Raw genomic sequence first — 22,079 nt, 5'->3', positions numbered from 1 at the left:
GGTGGAACAATCTCTGGCGGACAAGACAATATCATATGGCTCGACAAATAGGATAAATATTAACAGACGGAATTACAAAAGATATTAGTTTTATTGACTTGCCGTTTTGTTGTCAGTCCTCGGGGCAGCAGGTAATTGATGGCCATCGGTTTTAAAAGTGCAGGATCCTCCTTCACCGGAAGTCGTAGGGGCGCTAACTGGGCCGCGTTAACCTTACTTTCCCAGTGGGCCCAACCTCGATCGGTGTTGCAGGAAATGTTGTACGCAACCACCAACCGGTTCACCAAAGGAGATGTTGGTCGTTGGTTCGTTGATGTGGGTCGTCCTTTGAAGTTTACCGGACACTTCACCACGTTGACTGTATTCCACGGGTGTCGTTCGGATCCGCTTTAGGGCAATTCCAGCGGGTGCGGTCGAGACAATTTTATCCGACGGAGCGTTGGAAAGCAACGTGACGCTCCTCGGAACGGGCGGGAAGAATCGGGGCACAGACTGTCGAATCTGATGTAACGATGATTGCGACAGCACCTCACGGGTTACCGCCAGACTTATCTGGACGGTACGGAACGGGGAACCGGGATACCGGAACCGAACTACCACCGAATTCTTCCAAATTCTTCCACTACGCACACTAGATCCGAACTACGGAAAACGTGAGGGTTTTTTCGGGACTTTGCTCTATTCACTTTCCTGGTCTCGAACTAAGTGAACGAGTTTTTGGATCCAGAGACTCCAGATCCAGTGTTCGCTCACCAGATGTCGCCTCTCTTCTTTTCTTCCAAACTCCTCTCTCCTATAACTGGAAGATCCGGTGAATATATGGACTGACAGATAGGTCAACTGTCAGTTGACGCTTTACTCCGATTGGGACAACAGCGTACAAGCAATAATTTAACGAAACTAATTTAAATTTACATCAACTAACGAGCCATTATTCAAAAAGAAACAAAACAAGTTAACGCGAACAAAGAAAAAATACTGTATCATCCGTAGGATTGTTTCCGCTTCGAAAAATAGGATTGAAGCGGTAACAAATTCAGAATCAGAATTCAGAATCAGAATTCAGAATCAGAATTCAGAATCAGAATTCAGAATCAGAATTCAGAATCAGAATTCAGAATCAGAATTCAGAATCAGAATTCAGAATCAGAATTCAGAATCAGAATTCAGAATCAGAATTCAGAATCAGAATTCAGAATCAGAATTCAGAATCTGAATTCAGAATCTGAATTCAGAATCAGAATTCAGAATCAGAATTCAGAATCAGAATTCAGAATCAGAATTCAGAATCAGAATTCAGAATCAGAATTCAGAATCAGAATTCAGAATCAGAATTCAGAATTCAGAATCAGAATTCAGAATCAGAATTCAGAATCAGAATTCAGAATCAGAATTCAGAATCAGAATTCAGAATCAGAATTCAGAATTAGAATTTGGGAACAGGATTAAGGATTAAAGTGTATGTACTAAAATGTAAGAAGAAGTAATCACAACATTGTTTGTTACCAAAGTTTTGAATACGCTTTGGTAGGTACACATTCAAAAAAAGCAGCTCGCAATAACCCAATCCTACACTGGCATCTGTAAAATTTTCTTCTCACTTCTCTATCCATCTCTATCAATTTTCAGAACTACTTTTCACCGATATGCCGAAAAATAAATTTACAAAATTAATTAACGGTGGTTAACTTATCTTAAGAACCGATAATCAGAATAATTGTGTACTTTCCGATGGCGCTTGATAAACCAGACGGCTAGCAGGATTATTGGTATGATTTGAAATTGAATCGGAAGTTGAGATGAGCAAGAATTTTGGCTTCGGTATATTATTCTTGCGCTGATGATTTTTTTTTTTCAAATCCGGAAAAGCTTTCTGCAGCGTGAACTCCAACGAAACTGTGTTGGAAAACTACCTCAAAATGATGAATGTGGGCCTAAATAAACCTGGAAAATCAATTTTTTTTTGTTGGGTCCCTACCAAATCAATATTGAGACTTAATTTGATTTTAACTGCAAGAAAATGCTGCCATCTATGACTTAAAACTGGAAAAAGTGAGATTTACTGAAAAAAATCTAAATTTTTTGGATTCCAACCTGTATTTTTCTGATTCAAAATATACCCAGAATGTTTGTTTCATCATTTCAGGTCAATTTTAATAAGTAAGTAAGTAGTTTGATAAGAATTACAAATTCCTTAATTCTAGAAGAGCATCTCTTAAAACCTCCTTTTAAAACCTTGGAAAACCTTGGGCATTCTAGAACACTACTTAAAATGCAGTTATCTATTCAAATAATTCATAGTTGCATTATTATTCACTTTTACACAGTGAAGTGTTAGAAATAATCTTGTTTTTGTTTAGAAACACAAGTGGTACTATTGTTATTTCGCACCCTTTTTCCATATGTTTGGTCCTCAACGTTAATTGCAGTACGAAACCAAGCAGAGCAAAATTGAAAAAAAGGAAATTATCTTTGAAAGGCCCCAGAAACGTTTCCATCAGATCCTTTGAAGACGGACTTTGATCTATTTTATAGGATTTTGAACCAAGAGGATGAAATTAAGAACTTCCGACTCGGCTTGGGAACACTGGTTAGTTGAGGCAGGAAAATTTCAGTGATTAAAATTTAGGTTCGAATTGAGTGTTGGAAATGTGTTAAAATATATATTTACAAATTATTCGATGCAAAAAGTGCGTGTGATCTAGATTACAGTGTAGTTTTGATTGATTTTGTGATTATGAATGAAAAAAAGAACATTGAAAGCGGGTGTTGTGATTTTTCGGTTCGTCGATTTTTTCATTTTACCAAATACTTTGGTTGATCGATGACGCCAAAAGAAAGAGCTTTCCGAACAAGCACTTCCAAAACTGAAATCCAGGTGGTGCTGACATAAGTGCGATTTGGTGAGCTTTCGCTGTCGTCGCTAAAGCATCGACACTCTGCACGGTCAAATTGAACGGCCGCCAAAAAGTACAAAGGAATAATAAGATAAGTGTATTTTTTTCTGTTATTTTCTTTTATTACAATTTACTGCTTATTTTGGTGAAAAACCCATCGGATAGCAAATAAAACTATATTTAGGCTCGTTTCCAATGTCCAGTAATCTTTTTGAATTGGAAAGCGTTCAGAAATTTATATTAAGCTCATATCAAAATCGATCAATAACGTTTTAATAGTGTGAGTGACTTTCTATCTAGGATAGTAATCGAGTAAAAAGCCTAGAGTTGCCAACCGTCCCATTTTTTTTAATTTCTCGATAGAAATAATTAAAACAATCATTCAACAAATTTTGATAATCCATGTTTCTACTCCTTTTCTTTTAAAATTTATCTATAATCATAATACTTTGCTTGAGAATGACTTGGGCTACATTTGTTGAATCTATCTCTCTTTTGGGAGTGTGAAATGAATGAAAGTTTTTCCGACAACCAAAATATGCTTCAACTAGGATATATCATCAGTACAAGGTGCTCTATGTCGTGCCTTGAAACAATTTGAAAATGATAGTATGATTACCATCATCTTTGTATGTAGGTTCAATCTGCTCATTTAAAAACTACATTTAAATTTTGTTTCAGCATTTTCATTATCCTGTGAAATATTACTGCGGTTAATTCTTATTTCAATCTTTTTCACAGCATTTAAGTAACATCGTTTAAGTAACAGCATTTAAGTAACATCGTAACAAATCAATTCATGTTTGATTATATTAAATATCATTCATTACAAGCCATTACAATATTTTATTTTATGTTTAACTTCTAATTCTTCAACAACCTTTGATCACTGAAAGAGTTTTATTTTTTATTTTTTATAGTTATTTGATTATTCCGTGATCATTTAATATGCAATAAATGATTCTGTTCAAGTATTGTTTCAATTATTCTAGAGAATGGTCAGAGCCGAGCATCAAGTCATCATCATTGCCTACTTCATCATTATTTATTGTAATTGTATTTATCATCGCTTAAATATCAGGTCATCAAATTTTATATGTTTATATCTGTACTTGTACCATCTTATATGTCCACCATAAATGTACATATTTAACAACTTTTTCATATAAATTCACAGGTTCGGCCAAAGCGATGGGATTTCTTTTTTTTTTTTTTATTTTAATAATCACCAACATTATCATTGAATTTCTTAAAATAAAATTGAAATGAAACTTCCTAAAATTACTTAATAAAAGCAATATTTTAATTTTTCTTATTGTATCTTTTGTTTTTATATAAATAAAAGGCAAATGTAGGTATAATCTACAATAAACATTATTTGTAGACCTTGTTGCTGCTTAACATTCTGTCATATGATTGCCATTCGATTAGTGGAGTGCTGTTATCAGGAATGGAGCTTTTAAATGCAATTCAAGTTTAAAAATAGTTTTTTATTGTCGTCAAGAGACTCGGGTTTTGTTTTGTTTTGTTAATTTATCGTTTATAGTGTACCAGCATATTTGCATTTAATTTCCATAGATGCATTTTAAGTCTTTATAATCGTTGATAGACTCTTTTGTGTAATTTCAAAATAGAATTTGAATAATTTTCTCTCAGGTAACCTGGTGGTATTTTTCAAAACTTGATCCAGTTCACTAATCTAAATTGTACTATATTTATTGGTCATATCTATATATTCATATTCATCTATATATTCAAAGGCATTATTTGAAAATATAAATATTCCTATATGAAAATGAATATATCATATAGGATACTACTGTAAGCTCATTTTTCAGGCTGACAGAAAAAAATTATTTTTGTTTTTACTGATAGTAAATCAAGATTAGATAAAAGTATAACTGATCCGTTGTTTGATTATTATTTTTTGTCATCAAATTTTATTTTTTGCAGATTTATATTTCATTGAATTTTTTCTCTTTTACGTTCTGATATTTTAATAAAATCAATTGAGGAAGAACTATAAATCTGTAAAAATTAATAATGTTTGAAAATCAATTAAAATAATTGTTCAAGTAGAATAATTTTTATTTTTTATTTTACAGCTTTTCCAAAGGATAAATGATTTCATCATCAATTATATTTAGATAACAATATTTTAATAATATTTGTGTAAGGACGTTACTATTTTTATTGAATTTGTACTTTAAAAATGTGTTTTTAACAGATATTTTGCACGTGCTCAATTATAATCATCATATTTCATATCAATTGTAGCATCACTGTATCTCATGTTCTTGTCTAGGTCGAGACAATAGAATAATATAATTCATATTAACATGTTTTAATATTTTCTATAGCATATCTCCAGCGAATGATCTTCGAAAACACTTTTTGAGTTATTTAGATTTTTTTATTTTAGTTAAAATATGTTCTTAATTTATTTACATTATCGTATGTTATCAGAATTGAATCTTTCATGTTTTTTTAGAGGTATGCATTAATTGTATTTTTTATCTTTTTCAGGAATAAATTAAATGATTTGTATTATCTATATTATATTCTTATTTCAAATTATATTATATTATGTAATATTATATTGATTTCTATAATTATTATATTCTATTATATTATATTATATTATATTCAAATAAATTATATGTATTATATTATACTATTTTATAACAATGGTATTTAATAAGCGAAAAAACGGGTTGGGGCATCAGGGGATCCTTGTTTTGCAAAAGGAGCAGGTAGCGGTATGTGCTCGTTACCCGTTTCGAATACTGGACGTTTCTCAATTTATGTCAAGGGAATTTGGCATGGGTGAGAAAAATATAGTATTTGATTACTTTTTGTAAAATATGGACGCACTCTTTTTTCGGAAGCCTTGGGGGCGGGATTATAATTTACATGCTATTTTGGTTAGTCAACAATATGGTAATAGCTTCTCGAGGCTACTCCACTTATACCCTGGATACCGTAAGTGCCTCTGCTTGCGATTCTATTCCCTTAAAAGTCTCATTGAGAGGTTATAACTGTGTTGCATGGTAGCCAATATGGACGCGTGGGTTATTTTTTTGGCCATAACCGCGGCGCTGCCGCAAACCCAAGGTGGATTCATACATACATACATACATACAAGAGGATGAAATTAAGAACTTCCGTCGCGAAATTTAGTGAGAATTATCAGCAATTTTTGCTCTTCTCCCACTGAAAACTTAACAGAACCTTCATTTTCTCAGCACATGTTATTCGAAACCAGAAATTTTCAAACAATTTACAATTGCGTTGGCTTTTTAAAAACGTGCTATTCATTAAATATATTTTGCTGTTTTTCATCATTTTTATAAAAAAAAACTTTTTTTCGACAACTCCTATTGAATTTACATGAAGCTGTCACTTTTGTTTGCCCAACGGCTTACCTACTAATACTAATGCACTGTGCAAAAGCCCTATTGAAAATCTTTTCCCAGTACCAGAGGTGCTTACTTACTTACTTAATGATCCCGCGCCGATCCTCCGGTGCATAGGGCCGTGGTAAAAGACCTCCACTGTTGACGATTCGGAGCCAGCGTTTTCACTTGGTCCCAGTCAAGATTCTCGTCGACAGTTCGGATTTCAGCGGCTAGGCTTCGCCGCCACGAGTTTCTGGGTCTGCCTCTTCTTCGATGACCTTCTGGATTCCAATCTAGCGCCTCTCTGCAAATCTCGTTTTCATCTCTTCGCAGCATGTGCCCAATCCATCTCCACTTACGTTCCCGAATCTCGATTTCTAGCGCCCTTTGATGACACCTGCGATGTAGTTTCTCATTCTAGATCCAGTTGCCAGGCCACCAAGCGCGGATGATATTCCGCAGGCAGCGGTTTACAAATACTTGCAATTTTCGCGTCGTTACCGCATATGTGCACCAAGTTTTGCACCCGTACAGCAATACGGATTTGACGTTTGAGTTGAAGATTCGGATTTTCGTTCGTAGAGAGATCTGGCGTGACCGCCAGATGTTTCGGAGACTCGCAAACGCAAATCGGGCCTTTCTGATCCGGGTTTCGATGTCTTTTCTGGTACCACCATCAGGCATTATCTGGCTACCAAGATACTGGAAGCACTCCACTTTCTCAACTTGTTGCCCAGCTACCATGAAACTGGAGGGATTTTCTGTGTTGATCTCCATCGACTTGGTCTTTCCGACATTGACTTTGAGACCTGCTGCCTTGGAACTTTCGGTGAGGTCGTCGAGTTTGCTCTGCATATCTGGTTGTGTTTGGGCGAGCAAAACATTATCGTCAGCCGGGTCAAGGTCGTTCAGTTGCTCCATTGTTGAAGGATTCCACGGCAATCCTCGGTTCGGTGCACAGTCAATCGATCCAATCAGAATCTCATCCATTACGATTAGAAAAAGTAGCGGTGATAGAATACATCCGTGTCTCACTCCAGCAGTTACCGGGATTGGTTCGGACAAGACACCGTCGTGCGAGACCTTGCACGTAAATGCCTCCTATTGTGCTTCGATGAGATGGATTAGTTTCTCTGGTACTCCTCTTCGCCTTAGAGCCGCCCAGATGTTTTCATGGTTAAGTCGGTCGAATGCTTTTTTGAAATCAACGAACACCAGCAGAAGAGAGTTTTTGATTGTCGCTTTCAGCCAGCGAGGGCGCTTCCGAGTTGACGCCATTTATGCGACTCACTGTTGGCGCTTCGAGCTGCGGGTTCTGTTGGCCATCGCTATTCGTGACTCGGAAGAGTTGTTCGAAGTGCTCAGTCCATCGATTGAGCTGATCTGTTCGATCAGTCAATAACTGACCTGCTCGGTCTTTCAGCGGCATTCTTGCATTAGTCCTTGCACCACTGAGGCGGCGAGAAATGTCATATAGTAATCGGATATCTTTATTGGCGGCGGCTCTTTCTCCCTCTTCGGCTAGGGAGTTTGTCCAGGCTCTCTTGTCTCGTCTACAAGCTCGTTTAACTGCCTTTTCCAGCTCCGCATATCGTAAGCGGGCGGCTGCTTTGGCTGACCCGGTACATGCCTGCTCAATTCCGACTTTCGCCTTTCTCCGATCATCGACCATCCTCCAAGTTTCATCCGACATCCATTCACTTCTTCTTCCACAAACTTTACCGAGAGTACCATGGCTCGTCGTGATAAAGGCATTCTTGATTCCACACCACTGTTCTTCGACTGTTCCGTCTGTCGGCAGCTCCGAGGCTCGGGATTCTAGCTGTTCAACGTATGTCCTTTTCACCTCTGGATTCTCCAACCGGCGAACGTCGTATCGACACCCGACTTTCTCCTCGCGCCGTTGGACACGCGCAACTCTCAGTCGTATCTCGCCAAGGACGAGGTGATGGTCAGATGCAATGTCTGCGCTTCATTTGTTGCGAACATCAAAAAGGCTCCTTCTCCATTTTCGGCTGATGCAGATGTGGTCAATTTGATTTTCTGTTCGGCCATCTCGGGATACCCAAGTGACCTTATGTGCTGGTCGATGGGGGAAGAGCGATCCTCCGATCACCATGTTGTTGTTGCCACAAAATTCCACAAACAGCACTCCATTTTCGCTCATCTGTCCTAGACCATGGCGCCCCATGATGCGCTCAAGGTCCTGATTGTCGGAGCCAATCTTTGCGTTGAAGTCGCCCAAATGGATTTGAATGTCACCCTTCGGAATTTTCTCTACCACGCTGTTCAGTTGACTGTAAAACTGCTCTTTCTCCTGCAAGTCGGCAACGTCAGATGGCGCATAACACTGGACCATTGTAAGGTTTCTAACCCGTGTTCTAAATCTGGCTACGATTATTCTTTCGTTTATCGGTTCCCATCTAATGAGGGGCCGCGTAGGCCTGCGGGCTTAACAGGAAACCAACTCTTCGTTCTCGAGTAGCATGTTCTCCTCGTATGCCAGAGTAAAGCAGGACTTGCCCGGATTGTGTCTTGTGTTCTCCAGTATTAGGCCAACGGACTTCGCTCAGTCCCAGAATTTCAAGTTTGAGGCGGCTAGCCTCTCTAGCCAGTTGTTCCAGTTTACCTTGTTGGGCAAGGGTTAAAACGTTCCAGGTTCCAATTCGTGTCCGTGTTTTCATGCTAAAAGTCGTCGCCAAAGTTCCAGGTCGGTAATTTCTTTCGGATTCCGTAACAATTCCTGAATCGGGAGCAGTAGGTTGTTAGCCTAAAGTCCCTATCCCGCGATGGGGCTGCCATCTTAGACTTAGCTGGCGGGAGCCGCATTTCATAAGTTCAGCCGCTCGCTGCGAGACAGACGCTGCTTGAGCCGCCCCTGACCTGGAGAACAGACGCTCGGTTGTTGTTGCACGCCGCCCCTGACCTGGGGAACAGACGCGTGCGGCCACCTTCTCAGTCTGCATGCGACCAAAGCATCCACCGGGGTTGGGTACCCGATCTCCGCTTAGGTTACTCGCACCCCAGCCGGCACCACGGGGAGGTAGAGATAGGAGTTGTGAATAAGAGGTGATACCAGAGGTGCCAGGAGTCCTAATGAATCAGAATTTGTCCTAATTTTCGAAAGACCGCCTTGATTTTTTAAAATGTCCTGATTTGTCCTGTTTTTTTTTTCAAATGGTCTGATTTGTCCTGATTTTTGGAAAACGGTCTAAAATGTCTGAAATTATCCTGATTTTCAAAAACAAAATCTTAATTGCAATTGTATATATATTCAAATTATCAGGATACCGAGTAAATCTGTAATAACTAGTTTCACCGATAATTATGTTCGGTTCAGATGATATTTAAAAGGTGATTTTCCATATAAACTGCAGGCCAGCCAAGTTTCGGCTCGCCTGCATAAATTAAGGCGTCTAAAATATATGTTTTTCGCCTTTATTTATACAATTTAAGCAGAATTTGTAGTGTCCTGAAAAATCCTGATCTTTTCTTCATAGTGTCCTGATTTTTTATAAAACCACCTGGAGTCCATGCCCGGTACAACTGTGTTCGATGTTCGCTTGGGCTCGTACTAACGGGCATTGGCTCAGGAAGCAACCGAATGGCCAACTGAGCCCACAAAAACCTGAATTCTTGATAAATAGTTCCTGAATTATAGCAGTTGAAAGTGAAGAGAATAGCTTACAAAAAAAAAAGAAACACAATTCTAAACCTGAATTTTCCTGAGAAAATCTCTGTAGAATTTTAGATCTGATTTCTAGATTACAGTTTTGGTTCTGAGTAGCGTCAGATCTGAATCTGATTTTCAAATTAAAATTCAGAGTTTCCAATCTTAGCGTCGTTTGATCAAGTTTAAATATGAATTCTGAGTTTTGAATCTTTATGATTTAAATTGGCATTTCCGTCAGAAGGAAGCAAATACTAGAATTTACAATTTGCCCGACGTTTTGACCTTTGGTCTTGGTCTTCCTCAAGGGATATCTAAAATTATTTTTGAAAAAAATTTAGATATCTCTTGAGGAAGGAAAATTGTAAATTCTAGTGCTTGCTTCCTTCCGACTGAAATGCCAATGCCAAATGAACAGTACATATTCCATGAACTGTTCTCATGTCTGCAATAAAGATTCAGTTATAAAGTTAATGAATCAAAATACTATGTGGAGCTTTTGTAGAACAAAGTTTCCTTAGGGTGACAATTTCTGAAATGAAATTTAAAAATATTTTTAAGGTGCCATTTATTTAACAGTTTACTCAAATGAAGAATCGTTTTCGATGTAAAGCGCTTCAATATCAGTGTGTTCTTTCATTGTGCTAAAATGGCATTAAATGACGTTTCGAAATTACATTTATCTGTCAAAATCGGCTTCAAATTACCCCATTTTGAACTTCATTCAACAATAAAATCTGATAGTTACATATAGACGGCGTACCCTGTATAATGATGGGATGAGATTTTAGAGAGTTTTATGTTATAAACGTTAGAATTCCATTTAACTGTTAAGGTTTAATTCAATTATTAGTGTTTAATTATCGTCGAGTGCTTATTCCTGCAGTTCAAACTTCAAAACACTTCAACTGTCATATTACAGTTATATAGATATGTGTAGAAAACAGCATCCATGGCAAACAGATATTACAGCAGTCTGTTTAGATCAGCAATGCAATTAACTTTTCACCAAATCCAAGCTTCCCGTCGCCCACCGGCATGGTTTACAGCCATATTCGACTATAATCAGGAACGGTGGGGACTTCATGAAATATGGGATCCGATAAATTTAATTTACTCAACGAACTGAATCGCTGCGAGCTATGCGACTAACAAGCATCACACGAATCAAGAGAGGTTTGTATGTATATGTGTGGTTTTTATACATACTTGTGTATGTGTGTATCGTAATATGATGATAGGGATTATAATTATATCAATCGTTGTGTCTAGCTCTATAGCTAGTAGCTACAGTCCTTGTCACTTCACTGTTTATGTTCAGAGCATTCGCGTAAAGAAAATTGATGAACGATACGCTTGTCTGCCAACACGTATCTTCCGGGACCGTTCACCAGAGTGACCTCACATTTTTGTCATGCCAAAGTTGGGGTTTTGAATCATTCCTCCCGCATTGCCCAGCAGAATGCCAAAGCAGGGTAATACAAAACTATTTTCTGACGTAACATAATTCCTGGAATGTGGACTGATGTGCGGAAGTAGCGATTAGAAACTATTTTTTCTAACAGGAGTGCTTTCATGTGTGAAAATGTTCCTCAAGCAAGCGCTAGAAATTCCATTGTTCAGTGAACCATGTACCGCAAACTGGTAAATTACGTTTGGGGTGAAACTCGAGAGTAACCTCTTGGCTCCGACTCTTGGTGGTGGTTGACTTCCTTTTCAGGTGACATATGAGGATGAGATTTTTCGAGTGGTGGGTGGTTCAAATTTCGAGATGGTTGGCAGTGTGCGGTAATAAAGTTTACGTGCAACAAAAGCGACAAGACCTTACTCACCGAACTGCCACCATGCTGCCGTTCACACGTGAAAAGGATGATCAAAGCGACAGAAATAAGTATATGTACAACAGGATGTTTCCGAAATTGGCGCCATGGAATGCGATATGATACTTGATGGCGTCGATATGCAAAAGTTAAGAGAAAATAAACTTTCGTATTGAAAGTTTGGTTCAAGCCAAATTTTCGTTAAACGTGACATCAATATTATGGTAAAATATATTTTTTAACCTTTAAAATATAAAAAGGCCGAATCATCCTAACGGACAGACACTCGGCTGTTTCCATCCATACATATAATCGTAAAATAAAACTCACGGATAGAATTCTCGCTGATGCTGCTGCTGCTGTTGGTGGTATGGCGGAAGTTAATTCTCGCAGGAAATGAGGGACTGTGTGGCAAAAGCAAGACAAGACTTTGATACCATTGAGCCTCTTAGCAGCTCGCAGCAGCATTGGGACTGTATCCGAAATTCCGCACTTTGACATATGATGTTCATAATCGCATTTCGGTCCTATGGGTCTAGATTTTCATTAATTTCAGATCAACCCTGTCTCGAGTGAAACGTGTTGGTACTCTGGAAGAAGTTTTCCGTGAGAAAACTTTCGTTTCTCGTCCTTGCAGTAATTGTTGATTAATTTCGTTTCAAGGTGTTGGCTGCAAATATTTCTGAAGCCGTCTTATTGGTATTTAAAGTTTAAATTGCCAAATCACTAAGCGTTATATTAGTAGCGTAGCTGCAAACTCACGTTATCAAACAAGAAGCTGAACTGAGTGTGTATATTATTAACTGTAAAAGATTCAATAATGTGCATGTTGAATAAAAATTATCTCAATCAAGTTTATATATTTGTAACGAGCGGTGTCTCTGTATTTAACACGTTTCTTCTGCAACAGATGGCATTGTATGACATTTTTTTTTTAAATTAAGGCGCTATCCAACATAAGAAACAAGTTCATTTCTTTAAACATTTGATGGGCATGTCATTCAATGGATCGTATACCTGATTTTCCAATGCTCAATTTCTAAAAATTTATGGAAATAAAAAAAAATCTATCCTCGTAGATTCTTCATTGTTTCCATAATTTCTGGTTTAAATTACTAACACTGAAACTTTAAAACATGTAATATCATGCATGAAGATTAAGAATATGTTCAATCATATATGTGTAGTGCGCCCATAGAAGAGGTTGCACAAATCCAATGACTATTTAGCAAATATCTGTACCGAAGTAGCATAGATATGTTTATATTAACAATTTGCTCAAACCAACTACTCACGAATGGCTCCACCTGATTCACGCTCACTTTTTTTTCAAAAACACTGTATTTGTGCATTTTTAACACTGTCTTTTTTTTTCAATTCCGCCTTAATAGTGTTTTTCAACTTAATTACTGTCAATGTACATGTTAAAAAACAAGGTGGATCATATATAACAATCAGAAATTCAAAATTGGATGCTACATAAATCTGGAAACTGGAATAGTGATCTCAGCCTCTGTTCAAGTTGAAAAATGTATGAAAATCAAAAACCAACTCTTCCTTGAGGTTCTTCAATGAACTTTTTATTTTCCGGAATTAAAATTATTTTTAAACTCTTAGAGATCCAATAATGTGCATGAAGAATACGAATTTATCTCAATCAAGATCAAGAAAATATCTGTAAAATTTGGGGAAAAGAACTGATACAGCTGTATCGAGATGCCATTGTATGAAATAATAGTATACATAAAGGCGGTTTCCAATATCAGAACCTAATTCTTTTCATGCAGCAATTGAGGGACATGTCATTGTATGAAATTAGTAGTGTAAATTAAGGCGCTATCTTATATCAGAACCGAGTTCATTCCATACAGCATATGATGAGCATGGCCTCCAATACATTGATACTGGATTGTTTGAATGACATTAAAATGCCCAAGTTCAACAAATTTATTAAAATCGTAAATATTTTTTTCCTTTTAAATGCATCAAAGGAAATTTAATTTCTTATTTTTTGAATAAAATTATTTCCGAATTTTGATTTTCAAATAAATTGTTTCCATTATTTCTGTTTTAATTGACAAAAATTGTAAAAGTTCCTATGATTTGCCAGCGACTTTGGCATAGTGGTTAGTTTTCAAATCATCTACGCTAAGGTTCATGAGATCAAATCCCGGTCATGGGATACAAAGTATACTTTCTGTGGTCTGGTGGTTTTTACAAATAAGAGTACAATGAAAAAAATTTCCAAAAGAGTAAAATAGTGTTATTTAAATTCATTCGAACGTTGTCAATTTGTTGGGAGTAATAGGTAAGCTTACAGAGCAAACTCGACGACCTCACCGAAAGTTCCAAGGCAGCAGGTCTCAAAGTCAATGTCGGAAAGACCAAGTCGATGGAGATCAACACAGCAAATCCCTCCAGTTTCATGGTAGCTGGGCAACAAGTTGAGAAAGTGGAGTGCTTCCAGTATCTTGGTAGCCAGATAACGACTGAACGCCTACGAACGAGAATCCGAATCTTCAACTCAAACGTAATATACATATTGTTGTACGGGTGCGAAACTTGGTGCACATATGCGTTTACGACGTGAAAATTGCAAGTTTTTGTGAATCGCTGCCTGCGGAACATCATCCGCGCTTGGTGGCCTGACAACTGGATCTCGAATGATGAACTACTTCGCCGGTGTCATCAAAGGGCGCTAGAAATCGAGATTCGGGAACGTAAGTGGAGATGGATTGGGCACACGCTGCGGAAAGATGAAAATGAGATTTGCAGAGAGGCGCTAGATTGGAATCCAGAAGGTCATCGAAGAAGAGGCAGACCCAGAAACTCGTGGCTGCGATGCCTAGCCGCTGAAATCCGAACTGTCGACGAAAATCTTGACTGGGACCAGGTGAAGACGCTGGCTCCGGATCGTCCACAGTGGAGGTCTTTTACCACGGCCCTATGTACCGGAGAATCGGCGCGGGATCATTAAGTAAGTTAAGTAAGTAAGTAAGTAATAGGTAAGCTTAAGCATCCCAGATTGCATGTTTTTGCAGAAAAAAATAGAAAAAGCCCGGTCTGACCCGATTATCTGGATGTGGAGCAAAAATTCGAGGAAAATTTGTAAATCTAAGCAAAATTCAAACCATAATTACATTTCTATTAACATAATGTATGATTTTTTGAGCTTGTTTCATCGAAATACACGTGCAAACATTTTTTGGAATTGTATAATTTGAATTGTACCCCGCTGATGTGACTCAATTCACTTTTTCTCTTGAATTTTCACGAGAGAAGCCTGGATTTTGGTCAGATTTGCCTAGATATTGTCTTGTTTTTCAATTGAAAATGTTATGATCCAATGCCCGGGTTTGGTAAGGTTTTAGGATAAAAATGGTAATGGCAAGGTTTTAGGGTAATTATATGACAATTATAAATTTTCTCATAATTTTGTTTCAACTAATGGAAAGAGAAAAGTCAGGGACTGAATATTTCTATTTGTATTATTCGAAGGAAAAGAAATGTTTGATTTTATGCTGACATACCACACCAAAATCGATAAAATACTTGATTTCAAAAAGAGATTTTAAGCGCGAACATTTCCTTTAAACAAACAATATGTTAGATATTGCTCTAGGAAGGATTATAGTATATATATTGCTTTATTGCTCGTTGATAACCCCTCGGGAGTTTATTGCATACTCAAAGGCGCTTATTGCGCTCACTGTAAATTACGGTCTAAAGATTTTTAGATATTCATGTAAGGTAATGAAAGTTTTTATAAGTTGAATTTCTTTCGTATTACTTGTTTAAGATGTGGTAAACACACTTCATATACTGAAACAAGCAAGTTTATTTTTCTGATAAAATGGCTCTCATAAAAAAAGAGAACATTTTTTAAAATTTCTCAAAAAGAAGAGTACACCCATTTCTCGATCGAAAAAAAGTACATGTACTCTTAAAACAGTACGTATGGTAACCCTAACTTAGGGTTAAAGAAAGAAGATCTCTTCAAAGAAACATGAAATTTCATTGAGATCCTATGTGTGCGTTTAAAAAAAAATTGTTTTTAATAAAGTTAATATCTATTCCTTAATGTACGGTGTCTCTATATTTCACACTTTTCTTCTGCAGAATCTTAGAACAAATCCTGCAACATATGAAAATGTATAAACTTAATCAAGGCGTTATCTCATATCATCATATTGCGCCCGCCTCGGTTAAACATCGCGCGACTGAAGCAACCTGAGGTCGCGGCAGACTACGCGCAATCGGTCGAAGCAGCGCTGCCGGCAGAGGGCGAGCTTGACGAAGCCCCTCTCGAGGACTGTTGGGATACCATCAAAACAGCCATTAACAGTGCGGCGGAGAACGTCATCGGTTATATGGAGCGATCTCGACGGAACGACTGGTTCGACGAGGAGTGTAGGAGGGTGATGGACGAAGAAAATGCCGCGCGGGCGGCAGTAGAGCAAAGAGGCACCCGTCGAAATGTGGAAAATCACCGACAGCGGAAGAGGCAGCGAGTCCGACTTTTCCAGGAGAAAAAGCGCCGCCTGGAGGAGGAGGAGCTCCAGGAGCTGGAGCAGCTGCATCGTTCCCAAGAAACACGAAAGTTCTATCAGAAACTCAACGCATCCCGCAAAGGCTTCGTGCCGCAAGCCGAAATGTGCCGGGATAAGGACGGGGGTATCCTGACGGACAATCGTGAGGTGATCAAAAGGTGGAAGCAGCACTTCGATGAACACCTGAACGGCGCACATGCAGGAGATCAAGACGGTGGGGGAAGGTACATCGCCGGCGTAGCCAACGACGAAGAGGAGCCACTCCCAACGATGAGTGAAGTTAAGGAAGCCATTCGCCAGCTGAATAGAAACAAGTCGGCTGGGAAGGATGGCATCGCAGCTGAACTCATCAAAATGGGCCCGGACAGGTTGGCCGATTGCCTACATCGGTTGATAATCCGGATCTGGGACATAGAACAGCTACCGGAGGAGTGGAAGGAGGGGGTAATATGCCCCATCTACAAGAAGGGCGACAAATTGGACTGTGAGAACTACCGAGCGATCACTGTCCTCAATGCCGCCTACAAAGTGTTGTCCCGAATCCTACTCCGCCGCCTAACGCCACAAGCAAACAGATTCGTGGGAAGTCATCAGGCCAGCTTCATGGAGGGACGGTCTACGACGGACCAGATATTCACATTGCGGCAAATCCTCCAAAAATGCCGTGAACACCAAGTCCCTACGCATCATCTATTCATCGACTTCAAAGCCGCATACGACACGATCGACCGTAACGAGCTATGGAAAATCATGGACGAGAACGGCTTTTCCGGGAAGCTGATCAGACTGATCAAGGCGACGATGGATGGAACGCAGTGCTGTGTGCGGATTTCGGGTGAATTGTCGAGTTCATTCGAATCGCGCAGGGGGCTTCGACAAGGTGATGGTCTATCCTGCATGATGTTCAACGTGGCGCTAGAAGGTGTTATTCGACGAGCGGTGGGCGAAATGCGGGGCACGATTTTCAACAGATCCAGTCAACTTATCTGCTTTGCCGATGACATTGATATAGTCGGCAGATCATCTGCGGCGGTGGAGGAGATCTACCGCAAACTGAAACGCGAAGCAGGAAGGATTGGGTTGATGATTAATACGTCCAAGACGAAGTACATGCTGGCCTGCGGATCCGAGACCGACCGAACCCGCTTGTCCAGTAATAACAAGGTCACGATCGACGGCGACGAGCTGGAGATAGTCGAAGACTTTGTCTATCTCGGCTCACTGGTGACCGCAGACAACGACACCAGCCGTGAGATCCGGAGGCGAATTATCAGCGGAAGTCGTGCCTACTATGGACTACACAAGCAACTGCGGTCGAGAAGACTTAGCCCTCGCACGAAGTGTAACCTGTATATGACGCTCATTAGACCGGTTGTTCTCTACGGGCACGAGACATGGATATTGCTCGAGGAGGACCTGCGTACACTCGGAGTATTCGAGCGACGAGTGTTAAGAACCATCTTTGGCGGCGTACAGGAGAACGGAGTGTGGAGGCGAAGGATGAACCACGAGCTCGCGCGACTCTACGGCGAACCCAGTATCCAGAAGGTGGTGAAGGCTGGCCGGATACGCTGGGCGGGACATGTTGCGAGAATGCCGGACGACTGTCCTGCAAAACAGGTGTTCGCTACGAATCCGGTAGGAACAAGACGAGCGGGGGCGCAACGAGCGAGGTGGTTAGACCAAGTGGAGCGTGATCTGGCGAACGTGGGGTGCCCGAGAAATTGGAGAACGGTTGCCATGAACCGAGTGAATTTTAGGAATTATGTTCGTCAAGTTATGTCGTGAGACGGAATACTATGTAAATAAAAATAAAAATCTCATATCAGAACGTAGTTCATTTTGTGCAGCATTTAATTTTCGGTGATTTTCAAATGCAAAGGTTCCACCACCCGAAGTCCATTTTTGGATTTCTATTGAATTCAATAACAACTGTGTAAATTTTGGCGGCTCTCGGATTTGGGCTGTAAAAAAAATTCAACTATAGAAGTTTATTTTACACCTATTATTTCAAATCATTAAATGAAAGTTTGTTAAAAAAAAGACAGTACCCATAACCTCAATAGAGAAATTTTCGAAACCCTTCATCATGAGCAATAATGATTCTTCAAAAACAAACATCAATCAGTCGAGCAGAGGTTGTCATAAAAGGCACCCGATTGTTCTCCACCCTTGGGTTGGTAAACGTATGTTAAATACAGTAACCCGGAAGATAAACTTTTCGACCTAATGGGCGATCCATATTAAAACATTAAAACTTATTTATTTCCAATCGAGGGCCCATTTATCAAAATTGCGAATGCTTTGTGAGGAGCGTGTGTATTGGAAAACCGTAAAAGGCGGAAAACTCCCATGGAAAGCCAGGAAAAGTTAATTTCCTCACAATATTGCCTCTTGCCAAAAACCGTTTGCTTCCTCTCAATCACACTTATACGGAGAACGAAAAACCTATCGAGTGGAATACGTTCATCACACATTCGGTTTTGTAAAGCTCCTTTCGGAAAGTTTAATTTCGACCAATGATATGGCAACTTTTACGTACCTCCGTCTTTCGATATGCATTGAAACGTACATTTTAAATTTGATCATTTTATTAAACAGCGCTCTGTGAATGTAGCCACATTTCAAAACCATCAGAAAATTTCGCTTGGTTTTCGGTTTCTTCAGCAGATGGGAATGAGTTAACCAAAAGTACGAAGATTGTTTGGTTGTGTTAAAAAATGGATAAATGTTACTATAAAAATGAAGGAATATTATGAATTTAAAAAAAAAATACCTCGGCTAGCGGAATGGAAATAAATTCCAGAAAAATTGTTTGAATGAACGCGGCGTAAGCTTGAGTGGAATGTGTTCAAACGCATTTTCGGGAACAAAATCACGAAATAGCATTTGCTTGCTATCCCTTGACCTTTTTGGGTTTTTCGTCGATACGGTGGAATTCAATAAGGCAACAACCCTTTACGGTATAATAAATTTTTGATGCGCTCAATATTCAATCCCCAGTCACCCGGAATTACCGACCAAGAGAAGAAAAAAAATAAGCGCTAGCTTTGCACTCATAACTCGGAAAAGCAAAATATGGAGACGAATGGGTATCGATTTTTTCCGGGTGTACAACGTACCTAGGACGGACACTTTGACGGATGAGATATACAGAGAGGAAGAGTAATGATCAAGGTTTGTTCGTCCTTTGGGAAATGTTCTTCATCGGTGCTAGGTGAAGCTTTCGGAAGCTGCAACATTTATATTCTACGGCAATATTTGTTCTGATATGAATTTCAATTCCGAATAGTTTTGATTTGGGTCGAGCACTGGCGAAAAAGAAACATAGACAGCATCCTTGTTTTGTTAAAAAAAATCTCTAGGGCTTTAAAAAGGCTGAATGTAATAAATGTCTCTCACATATCTGTGGATAACGATATTTGTACTAAAGTACACTTATCGTTTGTCATAAAAAGCAGCTTAGCCTTATGATATAAAAAGCAAGTCCCTAAGGCATCTTGTGTAGGAGCTCATCGTGTCCGATGTCACATATATCAGAAAACTAAACAATAAATGTGATTTTATCGTGAAATCAATCGAACGTATGTATTCTTTAGGACGCCTCTCGATTTTATTTTTTCTTAAACCACAAAAACATGAATTTAAAAATTTAAAAACAGTTTTTTGTACACGTACATTTGCTTTACAAACATTTTTTGAAATTTGTGCTCATTTTATTTGTGTACGAGGCATTGAAGACTATTACTTAAAATTTCAGCATATTGATTATTTGCATAATCAAAGGCGGTTATCGCGCTAACTGTTTAAAGCAAAATTATATTTTAAAAATAAATATGGATATATATGAAAACAAGATGTAACAGTAATTTGTTGAAAGCTTTATTCCTTTCGTAGTTTAAGCATAAGATGTGAAACAACTTCATAAAATTGAATAATACTCTTTCAACAAAAAAAGAGTACATTTGGTAAAACTTCACAAAAAGAAGAGTAAAGCATGGATCACTACAAATCTGGACGCATTAAAAAGGGTCTATCTCGGAGCTATGAAAACGAAATCAAAATGTTTTGTGCTCAAATTGTAGGGTTTTTACTGCACTTTTAAGGAAAAATAATAAAAACAATATTCCGATGTTGTTTTGATGAAATTTAGAACTTTTCGTCGAGTACCACTCATCAGAGTTTTGACACCCTGACCTCAGCGACCATTTTGTTCCACATTTTCTTCATCTCTGTTGCATCTCGAGTCGTCCTACCATTCTTCTTCATCTTCTGATTAACAATTGCTCAAAATTTTTCGATAAGGCGGAATTGAGGGCAGCTGGGTGGGTTGACGTCCTTTTCGACAAAATCCACCAGTTGGCCCGATACCACTGTAGTACCTCTTCGCTGTAGTGGCAGCTAGCTAAATCTAGCAAAAACTTCACTGGTTCTTTGTGAGATCAAACAAAAGGAAAAAAAAACATTTTTCAGGCACTCCTCCTTGTACATTTCGGAGTCCATGGTCTTGTTTTTCACAAAAAACCGGGCTTTTTCGGCCGCAGCTCCAAATATCTTGCCAGATAAAACACTTTTCTGCAAAGTTATTGGCAAAAACGAATTTGAACTTGATGGGGACATCACTCCGACCAGTGGCTTTGTAAAATTTTTGGTCAGGAAGCCTCCTCAAATTAGATTTCGCGATTTTTGAACCAGACCACATCGGGTTTTTGAACGTGGGTGTCCAAAATTAATTTTCGTCTTGCGGCTTCTACTATCACGTGTAACTTTTTTGGAACAAAACGAATCGTAATGAAATTTTCAGCACTGATAGAGGAAACATTTCCGAACAAAGTACTGTCAAAAAATTCCAGATCCGACAACTAGGAGCGCTATGGTATAATAAACAGCGCGTCCAGATTTCTGATGATCCATGCTTTACGTCCATTTCTCGATCGAAAAAAGGACATATACCCTTAAAAGAGTACGTATGGTATCCCTAGCCTAGCTTGACTCATCTAGCTACAGCTACTTCTGAACAGAAACTCATATTTTTCTCGTATCTTGCTAAGAATTGACATTGTTTACTGAAGTTACTTTGATGGCTGCGAGTCTTTTTCGATGGGTTTTAAGTTCTGCCTCATACATGCGATGAGTTCATCTCTTTGCGTAATAATGTGTCTTCGTAGGTATCATGAGAGTCCAGAAAATTCTTCGAAAAGCAGATATAACAAAAAAAAGAGACAAAAATGGAGCGAAAGCCCACCGTACAGCATAGTTCAGTATCTTCAAGAACCAACAAAGGCTAATCCATATTCAAAGTAGCAAATTACAGTAGTTACAGTTACAGTTTTGATTGAAACCACAGAGCTGCCTTTCAAATGGTTCCAAAACAGTATTACCTAACGTAACAATCGGTTCTACATTGCATGTAGCTGTGATCACTAAGGTTTTTTTACACGGTTTGGTTTTGCTCAGTTTTTCTAACACGACTTCTTTTTAAACGATTTTTTTGCCACGGTTCTTCTACATGACTCTCACGAATCAACTCTCTCGATCTGCATTGTACTTCTTAGTTGGATTCTTGAATTCGAACTTTTAAATTCAAGTTCAAGGTCGATTTTTACATATATTTTTCATTCATATTTCATACTTGCCATATTCTGAAATCTGAATTCTTTCTTAAATTAGGATTCCAGTTTTCATTTTTTTTGTTTGCGTTATACGAAACAAAAAATGACAAAAATGACAAAAATGACAAAAAT

General features: G+C 38.7%; 1 protein-coding gene across 1 annotated transcript in view; it reads right to left on the bottom strand.

Moving 5' to 3' along the window:
- Positions 1–213: 213 nt before the first annotated feature.
- Positions 214–22,079, bottom strand: part of LOC129752909 (uncharacterized) — a 132,064-nt gene continuing 110,198 nt past the window's right edge. The window contains exons 6-7 of the mRNA XM_055748697.1: positions 12,116–12,189; positions 214–642 (exon numbers count right to left, since the gene is read on the bottom strand). Coding sequence (XP_055604672.1) covers positions 214–642; positions 12,116–12,189 — 503 coding nt within the window. The remainder of the gene's footprint in view (positions 643–12,115; positions 12,190–22,079) is intronic.

This window comes from Uranotaenia lowii, chromosome 3 (assembly GCF_029784155.1).
Source record: "Uranotaenia lowii strain MFRU-FL chromosome 3, ASM2978415v1, whole genome shotgun sequence".
Lineage (NCBI taxonomy): Eukaryota > Metazoa > Arthropoda > Insecta > Diptera > Culicidae > Uranotaenia > Uranotaenia lowii.
This window is presented reverse-complemented; position numbering and strand designations above follow the sequence as displayed.